Source organism: Squalius cephalus (assembly GCF_949319135.1).
Source record: "Squalius cephalus genome assembly, chromosome: 8".
NCBI lineage: Eukaryota > Metazoa > Chordata > Actinopteri > Cypriniformes > Leuciscidae > Squalius > Squalius cephalus.
The window spans coordinates 2987434-3009135 of NC_137129.1; the positions used below are offsets into that span (position 1 = coordinate 2987434).

Genomic DNA, 21702 nt, shown 5'->3' on the forward strand with positions numbered 1-21702 from the left:
CAGCTGGTGTCGATATTTTTTTTGAATCTATGTGAAATGAACATTTTAGTTGGGTAATATTTATACAGAATTTTAAAAGAAATTTCTCTCACCTTATTAGTTAGGAGGTATCGATAAGGTAAAGACCAAACTTTTTTCCAAGGTATGTCGTTTACTAAACTATTCCAATAAGACATAACATGAGGAATAGAAACATAAAGTTGCTGAAAGAGCATTCTAATATTTTTATTCTTAGAATGGCTGGCAGAGAGGCACATTTTACCCACAAATGTTACCTACGGTCACCGTACGATCATATCATTTGTCCTACAAACTGACGTCAATATTGAACGCGTTTGTGTATATCCGAACTCCATTTCCCACAAACCCCAGCGCCGAAGTGGCTGATGGTATATTGGAGAGCTGCGCGGTGACAGCGCGGAGCGCTACTGAGCAGACTCAATCTAGTTAGCCATGGCGGCGACAGGAGGAGGGAAAATCAGATCAAGAAGATATCACATCGCTTCAAAACCGTATGCCAAAGGCAAACAGGTAAATAAAACGAAGCCCTAGTCGCCACGACAAGGATTTTAGCAGTTGTTAGCTTAAGCCGGACCGGCGGTTCAGCGGCGCGTTGTGGTTTTTGTAAACAGGAGGCATTTTGAGGCCTGTTTCAGGCCTGTTCACGTTCCTTCAGCAAACGGTCTCAACGCTGTCACCGCAAAACCGTTAATTAATTTGACTGAATACACAAACCCGTTCGGCGTGGAAAATACTCGAAAATGTGGCGTTAGAGAGGCGAAATTTGAATGTATTTCACTAATTTCAAACAACCGCGTGAACGTGTTTCAAACACAACACGTTAGCCGTTAGCTGCCGCTCGCACCGGCGTCAAACAGGAGTGCGCACATTTTAGCAAACCTAAGAGCATTTAAACAGCATTTTATTATGGTTACCCTCTAAATAAATAGTTCTTTATACTCTGACGCGTATGTCTCCATTTAAACATTATATGTGCCTAACACATGAGGGTAACTTGGGCTTCTGAGCACTTTCGTCCGTTTTCTTTTCTTCTTTTTCATGTCTTAAGTCGAGAGATGAATTGATATGATTAGCGAGTTTGTGTAAATGTGAAAAGCACAGGTTGATGTTAATGCACTGGGTTTGTCATCATGGGGAAAGGCGGGATGAATGTGCGTGTCGTGACGTGTTTTCAGAGGGATCTGAACCTCACATGCACTGGAAACCCTTAAAGGGAAAGTTCACCCAGAAATGACCCCATACTTTACTCGCACTCAATCTAGGTGTATGTGACTTTATTTCAGCCAAACACAATTGGAGTTATATTAAAAATATCCTGGTTCCTTCAAGCTTTATAATGGGAGTGAATGGTACCTGAGATTTTAAAGCACATCCATCATAAAAGTAATCCATTCGGCTACAGGAGGTTAATGAAGCAAAGTGATGCTTTTTTGTAGGAAAAATAACTATATTATAACTTTAGAAACCATAATCACCGGTATCGGCCGTATGCAAGAGTGACCTCTGACCCGACACGACTTCCCAGGTGAAAAAGACGTACTATTAAATGTATTCAAAATGTATTTCAAATATACTAAAATGCATTTTTAATACATTTAACAGTACGTCTTTTTCACCTGGAAGCGCAGAGGATCGAGCAAATACACCGGTCATGAATTAGAAGTATAAAATGAGAAATGTCGGAGAAGTTTGAGTTTCTACTCTTACCTGAGCTTATGTTACTCATACGTCATGCGTCGGGTCAGAGGTCACTCTTCCAGCAGAACGAGAGTCGTGAATGGCCGTTACCGGAAGCCAGTGATTATAGTTTATGGATATTCTCGCTTCAGAAGGCCTTTTTTAACACCTGGAGTCGTATGGATTACTGTTATGATGGATGGATGCGCTTCTTTGGGCTTCACAATCTCAGGTACCGTTCACTCCCATTATAAAGCTGGGAAGAGCCAGGATATTTTTTAATATAACTCCGATTGCGTTTGGTTGAAATAAGTCATATGCACCTAGGATGGTTTGAGGGTGGGTAAATTATGGGATAATTTGAATATTAGGGTGAACTATCCCTTTAAACGGGAGAAATGCATGCACAGACACATTGTGCATCACAACACCTTGTTTCTCTGCTTGCCAACTTTGGCATAAACTGCGCAAACTATAGTTTCATAGAATCCAGTAAGATAGTGACTTATTTTTCCCTCCACAAATTTACGATAAAATGTATAAGGGAAAGTGCTTATTTTACATGCATTTAATTTGTTTCCTTTCATTCTAAATATTCATATATGGGTCATTGACGAATAAGGTTTTTAAAAGTGTAAAAAAATAGAATGGAGATATAACTATATTTGAAACCATTTTTTTAGTTTACCTAGGTGTTAACAATAAGATTTTGTGGTTTGTACAATCAATTAACACTGTTTTTTGTCATTTTTTACAAAGATGGAAAAAATGTCACCAAAAAAGTCATTCGGTTTAACCACTGATTTGAAAGTTAAAAACTGATTTGACATTGATGTTGAGATAGTATATAGTGTGGACCACAGAAGAAATATTAAAACAAAATATCACTGATCTCATAAATGTAATAATTTATTGGACTACTCTAAACACTCCAACATATTCAAGTAAAACATTGCACAGGGAAAGGAGAAAAGGGGAAATGTAAAAAAAAAGAGCCTTATCTGCTTTATATTTGTATTATTGTAGTTCCTTTAGTTATTAAAAACAATATTATTCCATTTAAATATTTACTATATCGGTTTTACCGAATGACATTTTGACACTTCAAAATCTTTAAAATACCTTTATATGTAGTAAAATATAATTAAAACCTTTTGGATTCAGTAAAAGAGTTCAAGTTGTACTACCTTACATACTTTGGATGTTATATATTTGTTTTTTTTTATTATTATTAAGGCCTTTGAACAAAAAAAATGACCCGTCACGTCATTGACCCATATATATATATATATATATATATATATATATATATATATATATATATTAGGGCTGTCAAACGATTAATCGCGATTAATCGCATCCAAAATAAAAGTTTGTTTACATAATATATGTGTGTGTATGGAGTATAATTATTTTCTATAAATACACACACATGCATGTATATATTTAAGAAATATTTGCATGTATATACTGTGTATATATATATTTATATTATATATAATTTATATTATATATATATAAATAGTTTATATATAAATAACACATTTTTCTTAAATATATATGCATGTGTGTGTATTTATATATAGAAAATAATTATACTCCATACACACACATATATTATGTAAACACAAACTTTTATTTTGGATGCGATTAATCGTTTGACAGCCCATATATATATATAATTTTTTTTAATTTATTTAATTTCAAATCTTCCATCTTTGCCTCTCACTTTATAGCCTATAAGGTGATAAAACTGCATGTACAATAATGTTTAAAACAATGGCGTTTAAATAACACATGCTACAGGACAACTTTCCCAAAGCATGTCATGTCAGCCTTTAGGCATGTTTACTAGATTAGATGATATTATAGATTGGAAGTATACATTTTTTTTTACCATTTTTTGCAGTATTGATTGGATTGGATTGCACTGAGCGCACACTGTTGACAGGAAGTGACTTGTGTTGCAATGCGTGAGCCGTGAGGCCCCATCCGTGTGCATTAGCTGGTTTCATATTCACGTTCATGCTGTTTATCCTTTATGTACATTTATGCATTTGGCAGACGTTTTATCCAAAAAAAAACTTACATTGCATTTCAAGATACACATTTGCATTCTAATCAGTTCTTGCTTTCCCTGGGAATCGAACCCATGTCCTTGGCGTTGCAAGCGCTAATGCTCTACTGTTTGAGCTACAGGAAAGCCTTATCTAGTCTTCATGATCGCAGAGTGAAGATGAATTACACTCTTGCTCTGGCCTATAGTTAAATCAGAAGTTGCTTAAAGCATTAAAGGCCTTCCATTTTGATTGCGCAATCTCTTCCGCTGAGGCTAAATGGACTATTTAGCTTCCCCACCTGCCCGTGGGTCACATGCTTACAGCGTTCAGCCAAAGATCCAGTCTGTGGTGTTGCTGTGTCCAAACCCTGGAGCTCTGTTAGAGAACAATAAGTGCTTGCACAGTGATTTGGTCCCCAGGGCCCCTTTTAGACGGCAACTGACTCTCTCAAATCCAGGCATTCTCTAGCCTTAGGGGCCACTCTGCTTTTGCAGTGTGAAAAATGAAAGGGGAACATGTCCTGTTAACTTATTTTTTGTGTGACTTGGCTACATGTTGAAGGCAATGTGGTTGTGAACTTGTTTTTACTTTCAAGGTTTAAGAGCTTAAGCAGTTCCGTCTGTCAACTGTTCAATGCTAGTCTAAATCCAAAAGGTTTAGGATTACAAATAAGGGTAAAATGAGTTACCTTTTGATTTATCATCGTAATGTGCACCTGTTTGGAACAAGCCACATCATTTGACCGTATTCATGTCCTTTAGTCCAAACTGTGCATTGCTGCTTAAATGTAATGAAATTAATCTTGCAATTGAACTGATTAGGGATGCACCAAAATGAAAATTTTGTGCAGATACTGATAATTATTTACATTTGAAAGCCGATAACCAATATATTTGCAGATACATTTTTTATATAATTTTAGAGCCTGATTACAAAAACGAGTCTCACCATTAAAAACCATGTCCCAAACACACAATGTTCTCATTATAATTTTATGTAGCAGACATGACAGATTTTGCGCTGCACATGTCGCACTTACAAAGTGATTCCAATCATATTTCAGCAAATTCCAAACCATCATGTTGAACAGTGCACATCTGAAGTGTCTCAGCTGTAGGAAAAAAAGGTTTGTGACGTTCGTCTGTTATAGGACAACTTAGTTTGAATAAAATTAATATTTGTGTAATGTTCAATGTTGTTATCAATAGAGATACGCGGATGGGGGTATTAGTTCATCCGCAACCGCATCACAAAACTCATCATCCGCACCAACGTTTTTTGACCAGATTTCAAAGCCGCACCCGCCATCCACTGATTGTTTTGTGGTCTATGGACGATGCAATGCTCTGCTGATGCGAGCCACAAGAAAGCCTTTGTCTGTTCTAGAAAGGATACAGCAAAGATATTTAATGCTAATGTATGAGGCATAGGCCTACGTTGAGTTTCATTCATTTACGATGAGATGCGCTCTAGTTCAACTTCATGCAATGCAAGTGAACGCGGCGCATCGGAGCCTCAATGTCACGGTTATATTGTCTCCTATATTTGATCCTATACTCCTATACTTTTTATTTATTAAATACATGCAATTGGTTGATGAAACATTTATTAAAATTAAGATACAATTTGTACAAAACGAAATTCGCTTTAAAGAAATGCTTTCTACAAAGCAAAACTTAATGAAGTGGTAAAAATCATGTCTGACGATTTACAAAACAAAACTTCATTAAGTGGTAAAAACCATGTCTCCCGATTGCAAATGTTCATTGCTAATGTTTATTATTGCAAATGCTTTTCATTTGTTTAATAAATCTCATAATGATGGCACATCACTATATCATAGCTTTTATTTCTATCTCAAATGATTGGCGGTCGCTTGGCAAAGAATCAAATACAGTTGGAAACGACGTAGACCATTAATAACAAAGACTGTTAACAATTGTTTTTAATTAGTATTTAAACATTCTCTATGATAAAAAAATTGTGTAAAAAATATTTTAATAACATGGTTTTGGCGGTTATAGAGTTGTAATGACGGTGTTCAGCTATAACCGTCGGTCTCACGGTTATATGCTAACCGTCACACCCCTATGTCACACACAAATAAAATATGCAGGGGGTAATACCACTAACTTGAGAAACCACGTCAGCCATTTTCACCCCGAGCTGTTAGCGCCTGGTCTCATGTCGTGGATGAATGGCAGCGATCACTTTTAGTATTTACTTTTGTGTGTTCTAAATGCTCCTGTTGTCTTCTGCGCCCAGACTTGAGTTTTGATTGATGTTCGATACATCCAAGAAGCGTGTTTTCTTTGAGCAGGTAAAATTAAAGGTTCAGGTCATATATCTGACTGCGTGTATTTATTGACAAAATTGTATACACGTGAAGTAAAATTGAGGATGCAGTGCATCTTGACATCGAATTGAGCTGACATGATGATCGTAATCGAACCGAACCGTGAGACCAGTGTAGGTTCACACCCCTAATATGCTAATTGTCTCTTTGGCCCCTGCAGCAGCCTGGCCTGATCACTCGAGTGACGGACACAGTGAAGAGCATAGTCCCCTCCTGGCTGCAGAAATACTTCAAAAATGGAGAAGTTGCAGAGGGTGATGGCGCTGCGGTCGGGATTGAGCAGAACAACGTGGCTCCTCCACCCAATGGCAACGACGAAGCCGTCCCACTCCCTGATGGACGAGACTCTCCAGAGCCGAGCACAAGTAACACAGGTATGATGAATAGACGCTATCCAGTAGATATGCACAGGTCCATTTCCGAAACTTAGTGATCTGTCTATACACACACTAGAGCTGCACGGTTAATCGTTAGAAGTTTGCAATCTCGATTCAAACAAAATGCAATCTTATTCCTAAATGACAGCGTTTTGGCTATGTCTATTAAACCTTTGACAGGTATGATTAATTACAATGAACATTCAGATCTGCTTTGGTGCTGCCGCTGACCCTGAGAGAGTAGTTGTCATGTATAGATGTGTTTTCAACCCCACAGAATCATTATTTCTGTTATAATTCAAATGATCACAGAAGTACTGGGATAAAAGTTTATGGTTTAGATGTAAACGCTGATATCTATGGTAGTGATCAAAGTAAATCACCTTTTGAAAGTAACTTGACTCTTCAAATATAGATGGTATCAATTACACCAGTAGGTGGCGACATGTGACTTAACAAATGCATTAGTCATTGAACCATTCATTCAGGAAATTTATTCAGAAATGCTGATTCATCCAATAATGAAACAAAGTCTTTATGAGTGTGTCATTGAATCAATCATTCAACCTGATTAAAAGAAAAAAATTCCAATTAACATTTTGTCAGAACCGCTAGTAAACTACATGTTTTGTTTAGTTGTCTATTCGGAATCATGATAGTTTTGTGATCTCCATTTTTAAACAAAAATGTTGATTCTCAGTTCATCCAGAATCGTGCAGCTCTGATACACCGCTACCTTAAGGCAGTGTCCTTGTCTTGAAATGCTGAATTCATTTTCAGAACCATCTACAAGCAGAGCATCGCTGAACTTCAACGAAGCTCTTTCGAGACCCCCGCTCAATCGGACCCACCTGCACTTCCCCTCCCTGGACGGCTCTCCGGCATTAGGTGGCGCGAGTGCTCTCTTCTCCCAGCCCTCCACATCTACAGCACCCTATTCAGGGAGCCCTTTCGCTGTAACCTCCAACTTCTCCCTGGTAAAAGAGATTAAGGACTCCAGCTCTCAGCATGAGGATGACAACATCTCGACTACCAGCGGCTTTTCATCACGTGCATCTGATAAAGGTGAGCGGCATCTAATATAGAAGTTCTGCTAGACATTTGAGTTGTTCAGACAGCAATATTCATTGGAGTTTTAGACTAGGTGTAGATAGAACTAAGAACAGGGCTTAATCTTGTTACAGATGTGCCCACGTCAAAGACTGTGCCGCTCCTCTGGTCCCCAGAGTCTGAACGCACCCACTCTGGATCGCAGCCAGCCCATTCTGGGCTCAAGAGACCAGCCTTCAACCTGTCAGTCTTTGGCACTTCCTCATCAGTAAGTACTTCATATTCTTCTGAGATACTTCCCCGATTAGCATTCAGCTTTGTATCAGTAGAAACCTGGTAGTATTTTCGAGTGACCGTGCTTCCCTCCCTCATGTCCCCCTGAGACAAGAGATTTCTGGATTGTGTGTCTGGAAAAAAACCTCTGACGCAAAAATCATCATTTAGCTCATCTGAGGCTTTTCTGTCCAGAGGCGAGAGACTCCAGCCAGTAGGAGGAGCTCGTCCCGCATGTCTTCAACCCACCCATAGGGGGATCTCACCATAAAACGCCGTCTTTTCAGTGTCGAGTCGACTAGTAGCCTAGTTGTATCATTTCTCCCGACACTGCCCTCTGTAACCGGTAGGCGTGGCTTGGGAGTGGCCTGGTAGGGCAGCGAAGCAAGTGCATTCTGGGAGTTGTAGTCTTTCATCCACATGAGCCAAAAATACATTTTCTGGCTTTTCTCAGTCTAGAAGGCACCAACTTCTAAAATAATTTCACATTTCTACTGCATAAATTTACCCAATTTAAATACACATTCATCTTTCCAGCGGTGAAATATCCCTTTAGAGGTTCTGTACCTGACATTTCTTTCTTCTATTTGGGCAAAATGGTTTAAACTAGGGCTGCACGATATTGGGAAAAAAATTACATTGCGATATTTTTTTCCCAACGATATATATCGCGATATTGCGAGCCATCAATCCAGGCTAAAATCAATAATTACCATTCCATGTTATTAATAATTTCACTAATAAGCAAGCTTCATTACAAGTAACAAAAAGGCCACTTAATATTTTATTCCAGAAACATATTTCTCTCAGAATTCGGTGAACGTTCTACACAGGACCTAACGTTCTTCAGGTTCTAGGACCCGAAAAATTGTTTTCTGTGCTGATTCAGTGACGCGTTCATGTAAACGGCACCTAGAACCAGCAAAAGTAATGATTAATAATATGTAAAATATTACAGTGAGACATTTTAATTGTTTATTAATAAACAAGTGTTTTCTGTAAAGATGAAGTTGACAATTACTGACTCGCGATCTTCGCAGCAGTGATCGGGAGAAATGCACTTTTCATACAGATTAATTTTTTTTTTTAATGGTTCTTCTGTAGATAATAGTTATATTTCTATTTTTTTATTATTATTGTTATTTTTAGGTGTGTGAGGCGAGTAGACTACCTTTTATGCTGAGATTCGGTTCATGGATGATAGCTTAATCTCCAGTTCAGGCGCTGGCTGCTATATTTAATTTTTAGGCTAGGCCCTATTTATTAAATCCAGAAAATTGGATAATGAAATACTGATTAAAATTAAGATACAATTAATACAAAACGAAATTCGTTTTAAAGAAAGGCTTTGTGCTTTCTGTTTGAGGTCTCTGTGAAAGTTTTAAAGCAGTCTTTTAGTGCGGCTTTCATAACGGTCGCGTGACGCGTCCATAATGTCACATAACATTGTTTTTTCCTCATAAATGTGAACACGAAACGACTTTTTAAAAAAAGACAACCATCCACGACTTTATAACACTCCAGCAAAGTAGCCTACCTCTTTTTGGTCAACATCCTCCTTTTTGTAGACGAAATAGGCTAGTCCCAAATAGCTGATTTTGATTTTGTTGCGGACGATCCACTTCGTCGCGCATTTTTAGCTATAGGATTGCCAGTGAATGTTGGCTGTGAGCGTGAGCGCGGCAGAGCAAACAATCACTGTGCAGGCACGCGGAACGCGCATGTCACCCCAGCAAAAAGCCATACAACAAACTCGTGTTTACTGTGTGCTACCGTCCTCTTACACTATGTGTGCTACTAACGTTACCCGTCACATCGCATGTTCCGGCGATGTGACTATCGCTCATTTGCACATCGCGATGTCGATGTTAAAACAGAATATCGTTCAGCCCTAGTTTAAACCCTAAATAATAAATGTTAAAAGCAATCACCTGTGAAAAAAAACAGGCTTTATGATGCCATCTACTGTTTATTATAGAGGATTGTAATAGATGAGAAGCTCGTTCCAGGGAGGGAAAGTCTTGGCCAATAACATGCTCAGGAAAAAGGGGGTTTGAACTCAGGGACAAATTATAAAATGAGCGAATCCATTTTCCAATCCGTGTTTATGTCCTATCCTGAATCACCACGTTCCACCTATAATAAGTGTTTATATTCAGACTATGTTAGACTGGTTCGGGTCGTACTGCTGCCGAGTAGCCCAGTACCTGCGTGACTTGTCATAGACATAAACAGAGAGAAGTAGCTTCGGCTACAATGTTCTTCCGCAAGACGCATGCAGTTCTGTTTATTAACCGCTAGAGAGCCAAAAGTTAAGGACTGCAGCTTTAAGTCAAGATTTAAAGGGTTAATTCACCCTAAAATGAAAATGTAAGTCATCATTTACAGGGCATCATGCCATATGCCCTGATTTCTTTTTCCAGACCCAACATGAGAATTTCTTTGATTAAATTACCTTAAATTATACGTTTATCTCTGTAAAGATGCTTTGAAACAATCTACATTGTTAAAAGCGCTATATAAATGAAGATGACTTGACTTGACTTAACATCTAATTAAAAATTTGACTGCTGTCACTTTAAGAGTTCATGCATGGATCCAATATACTGATACACAACTTGCGTTATCTTTCTCAACTAATAAGGTGCCGAAACCGACTGTTTAACTGAATACTTGCAAAGACGGGCATCAAGCTTTTAAAGTGATAACATCACAGAATAGTGTGATGCTACATGTATTGTATATTCCAAGTGTTCTGGGTAGGGTTTGGTTAAAAAATTGTATGTATTATTTAACAAAAATCCTGACGTTGGTCTTCTGTGCACGACTTTTGAGCAGTCTTTTAATGGTCCTTTAATGTCCAAGTTGTCTTGTCACATGACTACACTCCTTACTGGATGGAGATTAATGTCAAATTATGCATATTTATTCTCTTATAGTCAGTGTTGAACAGTTCAGCACTGAACTCCAGTCAGTTGGGGGACTCGCCCTTCTACCCAGGGAAGACCACATATGGAGGAGCTGCTGCGATGAGAGCTCGTTCTCGCCCGGCTACTCCTTACCAGGTCTGAACAAGAATGCCAATACTATTATTTCATATTAAATTTTAAAGTGAGATTGCTGCTTGTTTGTTCCATTCCTTTTTGATTGACACTGTATTCTGGTCTTTGGTTCCGCAGCCTCCCGTTCGGAGGCAGATAAAGGCTAAGCCGGCTGGAGCTCAACCCTGTGGAGTGACCAGCGCCACAGCGAGACGCATCTTACAGTCCTTGGAGCGCATGTCCAGTCCACTTGCTGTGAGTTTATTGTCTGTACTCTGGTGTCTAGAATCTAAAATTCCCACATGTCATGATTCGATACACATCACGATACTGAACTCACGATACGATATTATTGCGATACTCCCAAGACATATGGTAAAAGGTTAACAAAAAATTTACTGTTGATTTAAATGGTAAATTTGGTATTACATTGTGGGTGTAAATGAATAGGCTTGGACTTGGTGTTGATAACCCAATGCACAGGACAATAGAGACACCAGAATAAAAATATTCATGATTCTGAAAATAGATCATTATTTTAGACGAATATGCTTGCACTCTTTCACTCACTAGATATATTTAAAATAATGTTAGGCCACTTTTTACTGGTAACAAGACATTTGGCATTATCAGAAACCAGAAATATTCCCCCGTTGCATTATTATACATTATATTCAACATTATATATATAGTGACACTGACACTAAAACTCTGAAAACTTAATTTTTTTGGGTGAACTATCCTTGAGACACATTGTTGCATTTTTATATGCGATATATTGTTACACCCCTATCAATTAAACATTTTATTGTTACTGTTCAGCCTAGGGGTTGGCGATAAACCAATTAAAAAATGTCAACCAGTAGAGATTTTGTATTTTCTCTATCGCGGTTATCTGGCCTTTTCTGCCGCCATGAAAGCTTGTCATTGCAATGCATTTTTAAGCCTTGCCAAGTTATTCTAAACTGTTCAAGCTTAATAAGCAGCGAAAGAGAACTAATTTCGATATTTGCGACAGTTTGAGACTGTTTCCGATGCAAACGCGCACACGTAATGTCATTATCGTAAAATTACTTGTACTGTGATATAATATTCTGGTTATCGCCCACCCCTAAATCAACCAACTTTTCTGTCATCAGTTATTAAACAAATACTGCCATTTTAGGTTTAGGAAAAGCAGTAAAAGTAAACATTTCAAAAAATAATGTTTTTGTCAACTTTGCAGGATGCAAAAAGAATTCCGTCTACGGTTTCATCTCCTCTGTCAGCTGTAAGTACCATATCATAGTAGTTTACGTTACAACTCTTTAAAATTCACTTTGAGTTTTCAGTCCATACAGACATTGCTTGTTTTTATCTTTTCAGTCTTTGAATCACACAGACCTTGACATTTCAAATTACCAGGCAAAAAGGAAAAGGGTAAGTCTTGTGCATTAATAAACACACATTCTGCTGAGTGTCAGATAAAAGGAAAAGAAAGACAGTTCTTTCAGTTTTTATGCATGGGAGCAAATTATTACCGCATCTTATAAAATTGGCAACTTTCACTTTGCTTTTGCTGCTTGTCTTTAACTGTTAACAACTGTGGCAGCTGGCTACTAATCCCAAACAATGTGCCTATTCACCCGGCCCCAGAAACCTAAAGCCTGCAATAACCATTTGTGGCGGATGTCCATAGTCCAAAATATCCAGGGCTTTGAGTGTGTTTTGTTGTTAAAGTGAGCACACTACACTTGATGAATCATAGCAGAGGGCTTCGTGCATTTACTGTCCATGACCTTGCAATGTTGAATGCTTGATCAGTAATTACAAATAGTCAATTAAGCCAATTAACTACGGTACTTTTATATTGCTCCGACAAATGATTAGCCTGATATCTTTTGCGCAGTGGTGTAGAGAGCTGTTGCCTGCTGTATTTAAATATTGAACTACAGTACCAGTCAAAAGTTTGGAAACATTACTATTTTTAATGTTTTTGAAAAGTCTCTTGTTAAAAAACAAAAAACAAAAAAAAACAGTAATATTATGAAATATTATTACAATTTAAAATAATGGTTCTCTTTTTTAATATACTTTAAAATGTAATTTATTTTTGTGATGCAAAGCTGAATTTTCATCAGCAAGTACTCCAGTCTTTGGTGTCTTATGATCCTTCAGAAATCATTCTAATATGATGATTTATGATCAATGTTGGAAACAGTTGTGCTGCTTAATATTTTTTTTATAACCTGAGATACTTTTTTCAGGATTATTTGATGAATAAAAAGTTAAAAAGAACTGTATTTATTTAGAATAGAAATCTTTTGTAACAATATACACTACCGTTCAAAAGTTTGGGAACAATAACTTTTTTTTTTTTAAGAAATTAGTACTTTAATTCAACAAGGATGCGTTAAATTGATAAAAGGTGATGGTAACGATTTATATTGTTAGAAATGTTTTTATTTTGAATAAATGCTGTTTTTATGAATAAATGCTGTTAACGTTTTACTCATCAATGAATCCTGAAAAAAGTATTCCAAAAAAATATATTAAACAGCACAACTGTTTCCATCATTGATAATAACCGAGTATCAAATCATCATATTAGAATGATTTCTGAAGGATCATAAGACACCAAAGACTGGAGTACTTGCTGATGAAAAATTCAGCTTTGCATCACAAAAATAAATTACATTTTAAAATATATTAAAAAAGAGAACCATTATTTTAAATTGTAATATTTCATAATATTACAGTTTTTTTTTTTTTTTTTTTTTTTTTTTTAACTGCAGGCTTGATGAGCATAAGAGACTTCTTTCAAAAACATTAAAAATAGTAATGTTTCCTAACTTTTGACTGGTACTGTATATTATTGATCTGCCTGAATTGACACCATTATATGAGAACTGAACTGAGCTGGACAATGACAGCTATATATATAAATTAACTAAATTAATACCTTTTTTACAACAAAAATGAACAATTTCAATGAACTTTCTTAAGATGGACTATGACGCTTCTAGATCTGCTGTACAGCAGAAACGAACATTATTTTCCTGTTATCACTGTAAAGCTGCTTTGAAACGATCTGTATTGTAAAAAGCGCTATATAAATAAAGGTGACTTTTTGTAATGTTTGGTCGACCCACAGCTGGAGCCGTCGGTCCCTCCTGTGCAGAAGCTGGTTGTTCCTGCAGCTGCTGCGGTGTCTGGTAACCGGTCGATGTCCTTCAGACCGTCGCTCACCCCGGGTGGAGGGAACAGAGCGGTGGACAAAAACAACAGGGAGACTGTGAGTTCAACATTTAATGCAAAGATTTCAACAACTTCCTTTGTTTCACAGAGGGAGATATTGAAAGTAAATTGCAATACAGATAATTAAGCATGCTTTTAACTTAAAAAATAAAAAATACACTTAATGTTTTTTTTATGAAAGCAATTAATACTTTTATTCACCAAGGATGCATTAAAATTGAAAGTAAAGACATTTTATATTACAGAAGGTATATATTTCAAATAAATGCGGTTCTTTTTCTAAACTCTTTTTTTTCTTTCTAGAACGTTCTATTCATCAAAAAAATTCTCAAAATTAAGCATCACAACAGTTTTTCACTGTGATATGTTTCTTTAGCAGAAAATCAGCATGTTAGAATGATTTTTGAAGGATCATGGGACACTGAATTTTCAGCATCATTACTTCAGTCTTCAGTTTTAACATCACAGGAATAATTCACATTTTTATTTAAGTTTATTTTATTTAATAAAAAATCTTTTATTTTACATTAACTACTACTATATTATGTACAAATATTGTTATTTAATTACTATTTTTGCTGTTTTGTTCAAATAAATGAAGCCTTGGTGAGCATAAAGAGACTTTCAAATGTGTGCATAAGGCCGGAACTATCTTACAAAAATTAGTCTTTATGAAAAGTACCTTTAAGCACTGTAATTAAGTGGATGATGTTTTGATTCTTTGTTTCCTTTCTTAGCCGGTAAGACAATCCCCTCCAATTTCAGATCCCTCCCAGGCTCCATCTACCAGGTAAGAGCAGATGGTTTATGCTAATTTTACATCTCGCCTGTTTCACACTGAACACATAAGCAGCGCAGAAGCTGTTTGCTAGCAGAGCGGGAGCAGCACACGGCCTTTGTGCTTTCACACTGGCAGCATTTGTTGTGTATTGCAAAAACAGACTCATATCGTCTATTGTGTCACCTTTTTCAGGCGTGCTTCTCTGACCATTGCCTGCCACATGCTTTGATTTATCATGTGTGGAATTCTCTGTGATGTGACTGTGTTCGTCTTGCACACATACTATGTAAAATATATTAATGCTAGGCAATGATAAATCGCAACCAAAAAAAGGTTTGTTTACATAAGTGTGTGTACTGTGTATAATTATTTTGTATATATAAATACACACACATGCATGCATATATTTAAGAAAAATGTGTTCTTTATATATAAAATATTTATGCATAAATATATACAGTATATACTTGCAAATATTTCTTAAATGTATACATGCATGTGTGTATTTATATATACAAAATAATTACAGTACTCACACATATATTATGTAAACACAAACTTATTTTGGATGCGATTAATCATTGCACAGCACTTATATGTATATGTGTGTAAAAATGTGCTTCTTACATGTCCAGTGTGAAACGGGCGGTAGAATTCTCTTCTCTTTTTGGATAGACCGTGAGCTGTTAGTGTCTTCTCTTGCATAAACACTCAATCCATCAATTCCTTTGTCTCCAGTACAAGCAGTATGTCCTACCCGTTGTCCAGCACCCCAGCGCCCAGCAGCGCTGCTTCAGGAGGGGGCAAAATGAAGAGGGAAAGAGCGATTAGACCTTCATCCAAACGGCCTGACGATGAGGTCAGATGTTCTGCTGGTTATATGCTTTGTCATACCATTGTTTTTGGAATGGTTTGATGCTCATGTAGACCGTTTTACTTTCAGCTTGCTGAGGACCCAGACCTGCCGCCTGCTTCTCTTCCCAGCAATTTCACTTTGCCCACATTTAATTTCTCCTCTCCTCCCCCTTCCTCCTCGTTCACCTCCGGCACAACACCACTTGCAACCGTCTCTGAGGAACCGCCAGCAAATAAGGTATTACTTTACCTCTGACCCCTTTTCTCTGACATAGTCTTGGCTCAGTAAACTGAAAGGTGCTCATTGCTGTTATGTTGGACAAATAACGAGGACAAGTATCTGTAACCCTTTTTTTTTTTTTTTTAATCAGGAGCCAGTGGCACCATCCACACCACCATCTGTCCCATTCACATTCTCCTCACCTATCGTAAAGGCAACAGCAGCCAGTCCTCCAACTTTCTCTCCATCAGTAGGTTTCCTTTATTCTTTTACACCGTTTCATGCAAAACAAGCATCTGTAATGATAATAAGGGATGCACGATAACATTTTTTCAGATTCGATACCAAAAATTGAGTATCGGCCGATACCAATCCGGTATATGCACAGTTTTGTTTTTTTGTTTTTAAATTAATGTAACATTTCTATACATCTGTGTTTTGAACTTATAATTGCTCTTGTGTATTAAACCTCATTATAAAGAAAAACAACAAATGAAAACATTTTGATCATAATACTATTATAAACTAGGTTAGTGGAAAATTCAGCAGCAAAAGTTATTCTAGAAAAATCATGAGTGCACAATAGTTGTTTTAAAATAAACATTTAGTGAGATTTTTTTTTTTTTGTGGTGATGGAGAACAAATAAAAGTGAGTAAGTGTAGCACTAAATCTGTTAAAATGTTACACATTTCTCTTTGTATTGTTGTAAAATACTTTCATAAAAAACAAGTAAATATATAAGTAATATATACTATAAAATGACACTTTTTCATGCAAATCAAGCATCTGTAATGATAATTAGGGATGCACCGATACCATTTTTTCAGAGCCGATGCCAAAAATTCTGAGTATCGGCCGATACCAATCCGATATCAGCAAAAAAAAATGAATCAATGTAATTTCTATACGTCTGTGTGTTGAACTTATAATTACTCTTTTGTGTGTTAAACCTCATTATAAAGAAAAACAACAAATGAAAAAATCTATAATCTATGACAAAATACTATTATAAACTAGATTAGTGGAAAATTCAGCAGTAAAAAGGTACTCTAGAAAAATAGATTTGTTTTAAATTAAACATTTAGTGAGAATTTCTTTGTGGTGATGGAGAACAAATGAAAGTTTATAAGTGTGGCACTAAATCTGTTAAAATGTTACACATTTCTCTTTGTATTGTTGTAAAATACTTTAATGAAAAACAAGTAAATATATTTATATATAATATGTGACCCTGGGTCACAAAACCAGTCACGAGTCGCATGGGTTTATTTGTGGCAATAGCCAACAACACATTGTATGGGTCAAAATGATCGATTTTTCTTTTATGCCAAAAATCATTAGGATATTCAGTAAAGATCATGTTCCATGCAGATATATTGTAAATTTCTCACCGTAAATATATAAAACATTTATTTTTGTGAGTGAATGCAGCACAATCGCCAACATAAATGAACAACTTTAAAGGCGATTTCTCTAATTTTTTTTTATTTTTTTTGCACCCTCAGAGTCCAGATTTACAATAGTTGTATCTCGGCCAAATATTGTCCTATCCTAACAAACCACACATCAATGGAAAGCTTATTTATTTCGCTTTTGGATGATGTATACATCTCAATTTAAAAAAACTGACCCATGTGACTGGTTTTGTGTTCCAGGGTCACATATATACTATAAAATTACACTTTTTCATGCAAAACAAGCATCTGTAATGATGATGATGATGATGATGATGATGATGATTCTTCCCTGCAGGCTGGATTCACCTTCAGTGCACCTACTTTGAAAACAGGCCCTTCTTACTCCAATGGGAAAATTGTTCCAACAGTAGCACCAGGTAAGGCTTGTTTTGCAAAGCAGATGTGCTTTCATTTGAAGTCAGGTTTTGGTGGTGTTGATGTTTCTTCCCTGCATGTTTCGCAGTCAAATCAGTGGCCAGTGAGGAAAAAGAGTTTGAAGGACCCTTCAAACCTGCAAAGGTCTTAAAACAGGGCAGTGTATTGGATATACTTAAGGGACCTGGTATGATATGCTTTTAAGTAAAGGTTTTTAATGGCGTGTTGCTATTTGAGTGTATTTAATGACCCTTTTTACTCTTTTCCAGGGTTTGCATCCCCCTCTCAGAACTCTGCTGATAAACCTTCACAGTCTGCTTCATTATCATCTGTTACTTTTTCTGGTTTCGGTGACAAGTTTAGGCCATCTGCAGGTTCATGGAGCTGTGACTCTTGCCTATTGCAAAACAAGTCCTCGGACAAAAAGTGTGTTGCTTGTTGCGCACCACAACCCAACACAGACTCTGCCTCTAAATCGGACAGTAAACCCGCAGAAGCTCCTGCAAGCATTAGTTCTCTCTTTGCTCCTCCAGCTGGTAGCTGGGATTGTGACACATGTTTGGTCAGAAACAAACCGGAAGTAATTAAATGTGTAGCTTGTGAAACGGCCAAACCCGGGACTGGAGTGAAATCCAGACTGACTCTACCGGCTCTTTCTGAGACCTCATCCACTCTCTCTACAACCACAATGACTGCCGCTTCATCTACAGCAACTGGACTGTTAGGATTTGGGGACAAGTTTAAGAAGCCAGAGGGGGCTTGGGATTGTGACGTGTGCCTGGTTCGGAACAAGGCACAGGATGACAAATGCGTATCCTGTCTGAGCTCTAAACCAGGTAAAGTTTTACTAAGATTTAGGCTAAGTTTACACGAGGCCGGTTATTTTCATAAACGGACATTTCACCCTCTCCGTTTTCAGAAAAGTGTTCGTTTACACAAACCCGTGTATTTGCCGTCAGGAGCATGCCAAACCTGTAGGTGGCAGTGTAACGAGAAGCTCAAGCCCATGTTAGCCAATCAGAATCCCGAAAATATAGGACGCACCTAGGGGTGTGACGGTTAGTATATAACCGTGAGACCGACGTTTATAGTTGAACACCGTCATTACAACTCTATAACCGCCAAAACCGTGTTATTAAAATATTTTTTACAAACATTTTTTATCATAGAGAATGTTTAAATACTAATTAAAAACAATTGTTAACAGTCTTTGTTATTAATGGTCTACGTCGTTTCCAACTGTATTTGATTCTTTGCCAAGCGACCGCCAATCATTTGAGATAGAAATAAAAGCTATGATATAGTGATGTGCCATCATTATGAGATGTATTAAACAAATGAAAAACATTTGCAATAATAAACATTAGCAATGAACATTTGCAATCGGGAGACATGGTTTTTACCACTTAATGAAGTTTTGTTTTGTAAATCGTCAGACATGATTTTTACCACTTCATTAAGTTTTGCTTTGTAGAAAGCATTTCTTTAAAGCGAATTTCGTTTTGTACAAATTGTATCTTAATTTTAATAAATGTTTCATCAACCAATTGCATGTATTTAATAAATAAAAAGCATATAGGAGACAATATAACCGTCACATTGAGGCTCCGATGCGCAGCGTTCACTTGCATTGCATTGTGAAGTTGAACTAGAGCGCATCTCATCGTAAATGAATGAAACTCAGCGTAGGCCTATGCCTCACACATTAGTATTAAATATCTTTGCTGCATCCTTTCTAGAACAGACAAAGGCTTTCTTGTGGCTCGCATCAGCAGAGCATTGCATCGTCCATAGACCGCAAAACAATCAGCGGATGGCGGGCGGGTGCGGCTTTGAAATCTGGTCAAAAAAAACGTTGGTGCGGATGATGAGTTTTGTGATGCGGTTGCGGATGAAATAATACCCTCATCCGCGTATCTCTATTGATAACAACATTGAACACTACACAAATATTAATTTTATTCAAACTAAGTTGTCCTATAACAGACGAACGTCGCAAACATTTTAATACCCAACAAAAAAAAAGATGGACAGCCCCTTTAACGCCTATGAAATCTGGTAGAAAAGAGTTTCTCTTAAAATGTGGTCTGAAAAATAGCGTTGGGAATCGAAAATAGATTTCATTTCTGGAATCGAATACATGAGGTCAGGAATCGGATAATTGTTATAATATAAAAATTGATTCCTCTTATCGATTCCTTAGTGAGCATTTCAATATAACTTTAAACCATTCGAGCGTGAGACAACTCGCGTGTGTAACAGTATATTGGATCCGTGCGGCTCTTAAAGTGACAGCAGCCTAATATTCCTGCTGCAGTCTCTATAATAACACTAATCAAACACAGAAAATTCACTCGTTCTTGACTGAATAACTTTTGTAACTAAATTTGTAATGTATATTTTATTTATAAAATGCGGTGTTATTTTATATATGATTACAGTTTCTGTTCCTAAATACCTGAATCTTAAAACAGTTTATTTCAATTGGATCTTTGCTCAGTTGTATCTATTTTTTTTTGTTCTTTTTTTAATTACTGAGTGTTTACTTGATTTTAATTAGGCTAGTTGTTTTTCTATGGTGGTGTTGAACCACAGGCAAGCGTTCCTTGTGTAAGTGTTCTTTAGCCTGTTGATTTATTCATGATATTCAGCTACAGTTAAATGTTTTGTTATAACTCCTGGGACCCAAGAATACACTGTAGTGGACATTATATTTTAGTGAATTTCTCTGACATCATATGTCACATGTCACAACCTGGGTGTCCTGTAAAGAGCACATTCAGGACTTTTCAGAGATACCAAATGTTTGGAGGTTTCACCATGAAAACAACTTTTCCTTGGTCTTTAAAAATGTCTGACATTAATTTAGTGATCAAATGTAGCATTCTTATGGAAATATGATAATATATTGTAATTTAAATTGGACTACTTTTCAAATTGTATTTCATAAAACAACATCTCAGGAAAATGTTAAGGGGTTTCAAATAAAAAAATTACTTTGTCACAGAACAGGGCATTGATTTCATACGTGTCCACTGTAGAGGACACCAGGACTTACATAATGTTTATCAGGCATTTTGTGAGACACAACAAGTGAATATGGAAATAAATTATACATCAATATTCCTATGAAATATTAGATATTATTAAAATGTTGCCAATTATTACTCCAATTATTACACTTATTTTTTCATTAAATGTTGCTCCAAGAACACATTAATGTGCAAATTAGATACAGTGTATAGATACATTGCATTGAATGGGAATATTAATTTATGGCCATTTTACCCACATATTGCATAAAGTAAAATGGTGTATCAATTCATTCCGTTATTTCTTTCATAACATAGTTGAGAATCATCTTTATACAAATTTTGGTTAAAAAGAATCCTGAAACCCCAAAATTTATTGGTGATTGAAAAAAAAAATCCCATTGTTTTTGCCTATACATATAATTTCATGTCATTTTATTTTTTAAACAACTTTCAAAAATGTTTTTTTAGCATTTGTTTCTTGTGCTCTAAACAATGTGATGACATGGAAAAAAACTAAATTCAACAAACTTTTTTTTTCTGGGTCTCAGGAGGATATGACTAAATGTGAATGATATCTAATGTTTTTTTTTCCTTTTTTCTTTTTTTCTTTTTCTTATTGGAATCGAAATTAGGAATCGTTAAAATTCAAGCGATACCCAACCCTACTGAAAAGCCATCTACAGCAACTGGACTGTTAGGATTTGGGGACAAGTTTAAGAAGCCAGAGGGGGCTTGGGATTGTGACGTGTGCTTGGTTCGGAACAAGGCACAGGATGTCAAATGTGTATCCTGTCTGAGCGCTAAACCAGGTAAAGTTTTACTAAGATTTAAAACATTTTAATACCCCCCCCAAAAAAAAGATGGACAGCCCCTTTAAACGCCTATA

The 21702-nt window shown here is 36.5% G+C and overlaps 1 protein-coding gene across 3 annotated transcripts in view; it reads left to right on the plus strand.

Moving 5' to 3' along the window:
* The first annotated feature begins 393 nt into the window (after window positions 1-393).
* nup153 (nucleoporin 153) overlaps window positions 394-21702 on the plus strand; it is a 33079-nt gene continuing 11770 nt past the window's right edge. Inside the window, exons 1-17 of one of the 3 annotated variants that reach the window (XM_079878194.1) lie at window positions 394-531; window positions 6275-6488; window positions 7272-7556; window positions 7718-7809; window positions 10754-10879; window positions 10994-11110; window positions 12081-12125; window positions 12221-12274; window positions 13989-14129; window positions 14830-14882; window positions 15612-15732; window positions 15817-15966; window positions 16100-16198; window positions 17702-17783; window positions 17870-17968; window positions 18051-18617; window positions 21449-21625. In XM_079878194.1, coding sequence (XP_079734320.1) covers window positions 454-531; window positions 6275-6488; window positions 7272-7556; window positions 7718-7809; window positions 10754-10879; window positions 10994-11110; window positions 12081-12125; window positions 12221-12274; window positions 13989-14129; window positions 14830-14882; window positions 15612-15732; window positions 15817-15966; window positions 16100-16198; window positions 17702-17783; window positions 17870-17968; window positions 18051-18617; window positions 21449-21625 — 2500 coding nt within the window. In that variant the 5' untranslated portion in view covers window positions 394-453. Of the gene's footprint in view, window positions 532-6274; window positions 6489-7271; window positions 7557-7675; window positions 7810-10753; window positions 10880-10993; window positions 11111-12080; window positions 12126-12220; window positions 12275-13988; window positions 14130-14829; window positions 14883-15611; window positions 15733-15816; window positions 15967-16099; window positions 16199-17701; window positions 17784-17869; window positions 17969-18050; window positions 18618-21448; window positions 21626-21702 lie in introns of all 3 variants that reach the window. The other 2 variants (XM_079878193.1, XM_079878195.1) reach the window with 2 other exon arrangements.